Below are 7,631 nucleotides of genomic sequence, written 5' to 3' on the forward strand. Positions count from 1 at the left end.
TAAATGTGTTTGCTGGTTCATTATTTATTGAGTCCTACATTCAGGAAAAACATGATCTTTGCCAGGGTAGAATCCACTTAATCTTCCTTTGTTTTTAAAGCTACAAATTGGTCATAAATGCAGGGTTACATTGCTCAACTGATTTATTACCTCGTTCTCTTTTTCTCCTCTACCTCCTCATTCCGGCTAGAGGGTCTCCTTGAGCAACTTGCCTGTTTGATTAGAGATGGTCCCTTCTGGGCAAGAAGCACATCTGTAGCAACAACTGGGCATCATATTTATTCCTTTTAGTTTATTATTACCTGCTGCAGAACCACAATAGCAAGTGTGCTGTTACTTGAGGGAGGGAATAATCTTGGATGAATGAGTGGACAAATTATTTTTCCCCACAAATGGAAGTTTGGAGGGAGAGAAATATGCCTAACTTGAAATGAGACAGGTACAATTTGGTTTGTAAAATAGGATCTGTCATTGCATTAGAATTCTAAATTGAGTCCGTTTCAACTTCTGGAGGGTTAGATGTTCACTGTCAAGGAAATTACTGCCCAGGAAAAAAAATATTGCCAATTTTGGATGGCAATATTAAGAAGCTGCAGAATTTAGCTTTTTTGTTTTATTTGGAAATAAAATTTTATTTCCAGAGTGAAAACAAAAAACTGAAGGACAGATATAAAGATGAAAACCAAACCCTCCAGCTACATTTATTGGGATTCACTGTTGGATTCTCCTCTCAGGCAAGTACAAAGTCATCCAAGGGTCATTGTAGGTTATTCCATGTTACTCCCATTCAAAACCCAGGAAGCATGCTACCAAACATCTGGTTTTGGCAGCAAAGTCAGCTTTGGTTGTTGTCAGGAGAAAAAAAAAATCACCGCACTGTTCAGCAAACCATTTTCTGGAAAGTCCAAAACTTCTCAATTTTGGAAAGTGATCCATCTAAAAACTGAACAAAATATACTTTTCCCTTAAATATTTATCATCTCATAAATCATTATATATACTTATAATAGTTAGGGAGTGAGCTTCTAAGTCGACAACATAGAGCACTAGCATTCAGGACTCATTAATTATGAGGGTTGATTTTTTTCTCCCCAAATGTTCAAATGAGGCTTTTATTTCATTTATGCCCTGTATCCAGATGGACAGTGAACAAATTTAATAAATGAACAAATAAAATAAATTTCTCACTCTATATTTTGTTTCCTATTCTTGTTTATTGTTTCCCATATGGAACTTCTTTTGACAATAAATTTCTGTAACTTTTAAGATATGAGATTTAAATAAAAGTGAATAAAAAGTACTTAGACAAGATAGTGGAGATCACAAGAAAAAGTGAATAAATCCTAAAGCAGTGCAAAGTGAAGGTAACCAAGAGAAGGAAGGATTCCCTGGCCAGAACGGAAGGAGATGTTACCTGCCAGGGTTTCACAGAGAGGTTAAGGTGTGGCTTCTCTCTGCCCCTCTTCAATGCCCATTGTGATTCCCACGTATATGCAGCATGCAATGCGTGTGCTACAGAATAGGCAGCATTGTAGACGCTGTAGCTGAAACCAGGCATCTTTCCATTAAAGACGGAGTACGGGAGGGTGTCCAGGTTCTCCTCCCCTGTGCAAACCCTTCGGCCATCAGGTGAGCCCACACCTGCCTTCAAAACTTCACAGTCAAATACAACTTCCCACCATTCTGGAAGAAAGACATCTCCATGGGGTTCGTGTGGATTCAGAGCCCAGAGATAGTCTTTGAATCCTGGCACTGGGCTTGTGTGAACCGTGATAGACAAAGCACCATGGAAAGATTTTAATTTCTCCCATTCATAGTGATAGCCAATAGCTGAAAACTCCCATTGGGTGGTCAGGATCCAGACCTTCCCAAAAGTAGTTTGGGTATCTTCTTCATAACAGGAGAGGGCTATTAAAAGGCTTTGCAGGGAATTTGAATCCCCAGAAATAATCACAACTTGAGCATCACTGTTCATAATGGTCAAAAGCACATCTATTTGATCTCTATGCAATATATTCAATATTGAGATTCGGGGCAAGATCTGTTTTACAAAGTGTATGCAAATGTCATTCTGGGCAAGGGTGGCTTCAAAAATCCGGATGAAATGGTCACTGCTCTGTGACTTCTGGACAACCACCCCAATCCAGTTCCACTGGAAATAGAGAAAGAGTTGGACAATGGCTGCATTCTGTAGGTGATACTGGGGATCGATCTGGTAGAAGGTGGGGAACTGGCTCTTATCCCTCAAAACAGGGTCAGAGAAGCGATAACCTAGCTGAGAGAAGGGTGGAGATGGAGGAAAAGAAAGAAGTAAAGGAACAATGTACCTGTGTTTTTTAATAAACCTCAGACCATCTAGACTAGCAGCCTATCCTATTCTAGACTTTTGTCCCCACAACCTTGTATCTTCATGAGATGTTTTCTACCAGTCACATAATTGGCTCTGCAGGTAGTTGGTGATTACCACAGAAGGCAGAACCTACAGCTTTACATCTCCATTCCCCCTTTCATTATATTATGTTGTCCAAGTACCTGAGAAATCTTGAAATTGCCAAACAGGGTTGACATCTGGTGTGAAGTTCTGGAGTTGAGGCCCCCAAGGACAGAGAGAACATTGTCCTGCGTGTCACACTTATAGTTGGGAAACACTTTTCCCCAGCTGGAGAGCAGAGAGAGACTGACATCTTCGGTCATGCTTGCATACTGGTTCTCTTCATAGATGCGGAAGCCCAGGGTGATGTTGGGGAGAAGCTGTGGGTCTCTATTGACCTCCCGGATGGCAAATGCCAAGGCCAGGATGTGTTGGTAGTTCTTGGGAATAGGTCTTTGTTGCAAGTGTTAGAAGACAAAAATTAGAGAGGAGCAGGAGGGAGATTTTTGTTTAAAAAGCATTATCAGGATTCTAGGAGTTAATCATAAAACAGATCAATACAATTTATTTTATTGCTGTCAGAAAACAGGGTTGCTGTCAATCAGTTGATCCTACTGCTATTGTCGACATTGTTGTGACAAAACCTTCTCTCCCTCAATCCACAGAACATTTCTGTGAGTTGATACACAAGACATTTACAAATTTACAGTATGAGCTCAGTTCAAATCAGTATTGATTTTTTTCAAGATGAACCTTTTGATCCAGTTAAGAAGATGACTTATTATCTTTATAAAACTATGCACTTCATTATATCAAGTCTTGGACATTTTTGCAGGGTGACAACTTCTGCCCTAGGTTCTCAAGCACTTTTTCCCAATCTGGCACCCTTCACTTAACACCTTATAAAACCTTATAAAACCTAAAGCCTTAGTAAGGCCACACCTGGAATACTGCATCCAGTTTTGGTCACCACATTACAAAAAAATATCTTGAGACTTTGGAAAATGTTCAGCGAAAAACAGCTAAGAACAACAACTCCAGGTTAAAAGCCTTGAGACCAAAATATGAACAACAGTTTCAGGAATCGGGTATGTCTACTTTAAGGAAGAGAAGGACTTGATAGTAGTTTTCCAGTAATTGAGGGGCTGCTACAAAGAAGACAGGGTCAACTTATTTTGCAAAGCACCACAAAGAGGTCAAGAAATAATGGATGGAAACTAATAGAGTGAAGCAATGTGGAATTAAGGAGAAACTTTCTATTAGTGAGAACAATAAAGCAGTGGAATGGCTTGCCTTCAGAAGTTATGGGTGCTACACTGGAGGTTGAAGAAGACAACGGACAGCCACTTGTCTGAAATGGTATAAGCTCTCCTGCTTGAGCAGGGGGCTGGACTAGAAGACCTCCAAGGTCACATCCAGCTTTATTCTGATTGATTGATTGATTGATTATCATATTCTCAGAGTCCTTTTGAATTTGGTGACTTTATAAATCCAACAAATGCAATGAAATTGATCTAAATTGAATGCCTGACCGGATTAATTTTTGCTGGCTAGCAATGATTAAGCCAATATATCTGGATGGTCCCCAGTTAGAAAAAAAAATCTTTTAGTGTCTCAGAGTGTGGAAGTATTTCTGCTAGGGATTCTCCAAGAAGCTCCATTGACCTAGAAGTGCCCAGGATTAACAGGCGATTGGTGTGAAGCCAGACTTGGTGGGACAAAAAACAGATCTTCTCTGTGTTGAATGTAATGAAAGCATGAAGCATGGAGTTAGAAATCATCAGGGTAATGAGATGGGAAGATTAGTTTAATCCAACTATATAACATAGGGGCAGGGTTAGGGTTAAGGTTAGAGTTAGGGTTAGGGTTAGGATTAACCCTAACCCTAACCCTCTCTCTGCAGGACATTTCTGTCAGTTGGTACACAAGTGATAATTTAGAGAGATTGAATCATCAAGAAGAATCAATGTGTCCTAATTAGGAAAATTCTACACCAGCAGAGGCTGGGTGGGATTGTAAATCTGTCCCACATTCAAGACTGCCCTTCCCACATTGCCCTGAGAAAAAAGACAACCAAGAAACCACTTACAGAGACATGACATCCCAATCAGCAGGAGGCTCTTGGAAAAGAAGCTGTAGAACTACAGTAATGGAGAGAGGAAGGTTTCCACCGATGATAAGATCTCCGGGTCTGTAATAGTCTTTTTGCTCTTCGAAAGGTCTCCTCCAGAAGCAGTTTGGCCTCAGGTCCATCTGGATGGCTTCAGGCAAGATCCATAGCAATGCTAATAGCCAAATCATGGGCCACAGAAAGATATTTCTTTTCCGAGAGCAAGCCAAAGGAGGGTGTTACAGGAAATGCGATCTCTGATGACTTCAGAGGATCCAAGTGGAGATTTTAAAGCTTCAGTATAACCATCGATCCAAGCTCCAACTGTAAAGGGATCCAGCTATAGTATTCAGAGCATGTGGATAAACATGTTTTCACTGGAAGCTCTTTAGACTTATAGAGGGTTAATCTCTGGAAATCCACTGAGATGAAGTAAGAATTACTAGTGTTTTATGAATCTCAGGAGAGAGAAATGTCCACATTGCCCCCATAACTGCTATCCTTGGTATTTGGCAAGTGGAAAACTTTTCTGTGAAGCCACAATTGTGTGTTTCTTTCAGTGAGTTTGACAACTGTGATTGGGAAAGAACATGGGGGGGGGGATATCATCTACTTGGTCCCCTTACTATTAGGATATGCATGATGCACACTCTTTTACTGCTCTGACAAGATCTCTACGGGATCAACTGCTTTTGCTGCCATCACCACACTCTTTTAGATTTTGAAACCCTCTGAGAGTTCCTTGAACTGCTTCACATGTCCTCTATCCTAGTGGTGTTTCCCAAACTGCACAATGGAGATAAGTTTCAGCTATGGGGGACCTAGATTGTTTTCGATAATTGGAAATTGTCTTCCTTTCTTAATGACTTAGTGGTATTCTGTCCAGTCTAACTCTTATTTAATTGGATCATCAATATTGGCAACTCTAAAACTCATCTCCTAGTAAATCCTTTGAAGTTTTTGAAGCTTGGCTCAAGGCTCATGATTTAATTAGGGCAACTGCCAGAATCCTGACAAATATTTTAAATGTAATTCAAATCCAATCACTTTGACTGATAAGAGTATTGATTTCATTAAATCTGTTGGGCAATTTCCTACCCAGAAAGGCCACTGTGAAACTCATGAGGGCCAGAAACCCTAGGTAGGCAAAGACAGTGTAACTTGTAAAACATTGAAGCCTCCTGTGGACCAACCAGGGAATGAGTTGAAGACATCATCCTCAAACAAATGGGGGGAATAGAACAAATGAACTTGGTTCTGGAACTGTACCTCAGATGCTTCATAAAGTAACTATCAGCAAGATAACTGGACTGATCTCCTGCTTTTGCGGACGTTGCCTACAGACCATTCTAGCACAGGGTTCACCCCGTTGCATATAGCAACCAGACAAGACTTCAACCCAGTGCCAGAACTCCCAGCTGAGGAACCTCCCATTACTTCCCTGAAGGAGTGGATAGAGCAATTGCAAAACAGGTGCCAGTATTAGAAGCATTAGAACAAGTGAGAACACCATACAAAGCACAAGCAGACAAAAATTGAGTAGAGCCAAAGCCTTTTGAAGTTGGGGATAAGGTGTCAACGTCTGAGACAGGGTGACGTTTCGGAGTTGCCACACAACTCTGTGCAGGGAGTTGTGCAGGGGGAGGGGGATGCATGGGGGCACATATGGGTGTTGGGTGATGGGATTCGTGCTGAAAGAGGAGCCAGGAAGGCGAGCCAGCTGAAGTCAGTTCAGAAGCCATCCAGGCCTGAAGAGGACTTGCTGGAGCCATCTAGGAGCAACCAGGAACAGGAGGATGGAGTGTGCTGAGTCCATATAGCCAGCTGGCTAGTAGAAGCCAGTACTTGTACTGTTCATCATGTACCAAGCTGACAGTCTAGTAGAGACACCCATTCTGCTCACAGTGTGGCCTCTTCTTTTGGAACTGTGACATAACGTTTATCTATCTACCTGGTTTCTACAGTCCCTGCAGCCCTCAAAGAAACTAGGGCCAAAATTCATAGAACCATTCCCAATCACATGCATTGTAAATACTACCACAGTAGAACTCCAGCTGCCTAGGACACTTAGACAAGTGCGTCCTATCTTCCACTGTAGCCTCCTGAAATCTGAAATAACCTCCCTGCTCAGATCCAAGACAGGTGTGATGCCCCAACCCATCATGGTTGAGGGTGAACAGCATTTTCAGAATAAAGAAATCCTCTACTCAAGGAGACACCATGAGTGACCCAATACTTAGTAGCAAGGAAGAAACTTCCCTCCTCTGAGAATGATTGGGTGCATAAGAAATGTATCAGAGCCCCTAGAACTTTCATGTTCAATTCCCAGATAAACCTAACTAAACATTTGCGTTCTTTCTTTCCCTTTTTCTTCTCTTTCCAGGTGGAAGTCTCCTTCTCCTAGGAGGGTAGCATGTCAAGTCCCTCCACCCCTATTGGCTTGCTGCCATTCAAAAGATCAAAAAGATTTATGATCTTTTCCTGCTTCTGCTCTTTTCTCTACTTTGATGTACCTTCTTGGGAATGGGAGGGGGGAAGGATAGCCTGGGGGCATCTGTTTGTCTCAGCTGCAATGGAATAAGCAAGCAGTGCCTGAGAACAACTTTTTATCACGTTCTCACTCAAAGTTCTCACAACAACTTTGCACCGTTGAATTAGCTTGCCTGAGATTGGACAGAGGGGAGGGAATTTTAACTTAACTTTTAACCTAACGATTTTGAGCATAAATTATAATTCCTGCCTTGCTCTTCTTGCTATCACTGTCTCTCAATAAAAGCTCCCTTTGAAATGTTGCCTGTTTCAAGAGTTCTATTTTCTTGAGGGGACAGGAGAGGCAAGTCCTTCCAAATGGATTGATTTATTGCTTGTTGAAATACTGAGATACCTTTCCATACTCGATGAAAGCCATGCCTAGAGGTAGGGTGTACTTGGTCTGCCTTTCAATGACTTGTTAAACAACCTAGATGTGACCCATTGTGCTGTAGCCACTTCTGAACCCTGCCTGCTCCTTAGGTTGTGCATCATTTCATGTGCATCATTTCATGCTCTCTGTCAGGGTTAAGAGCTGACTAGCTGATGCAGTGATGCAATCATGGGAATGAGTCAGCAAGGTTTTTGGCTGTTATCCCTTTAAGAGCCTATATCAGGGGT

The 7,631-nt window shown here is 41.6% G+C and overlaps 1 protein-coding gene across 1 annotated transcript; it reads right to left on the reverse strand.

Annotated features, from left to right (window-relative positions):
- Positions 1–1,414: 1,414 nt before the first annotated feature.
- On the reverse strand, positions 1,415–7,389 carry LOC113429044 (vomeronasal type-2 receptor 26-like; the record flags this gene model as incomplete). Its single annotated transcript, XM_087948509.1, has 3 exons — positions 7,366–7,389; positions 2,533–2,811; positions 1,415–2,275 (listed from the first exon to the last, which is right to left on the reverse strand). Coding segments are annotated over exons 1-3 (1,164 nt in total), but the record flags the coding sequence as incomplete, so codon positions are not given.
- Positions 7,390–7,631: the final 242 nt, after the last annotated feature.

Source organism: Notechis scutatus, unplaced genomic scaffold (assembly GCF_049901735.1).
Source record: "Notechis scutatus isolate UNSWTSFEM ecotype Mainland unplaced genomic scaffold, rNotScu1.2 NSCUCTG136, whole genome shotgun sequence".
NCBI lineage: Eukaryota > Metazoa > Chordata > Lepidosauria > Squamata > Elapidae > Notechis > Notechis scutatus.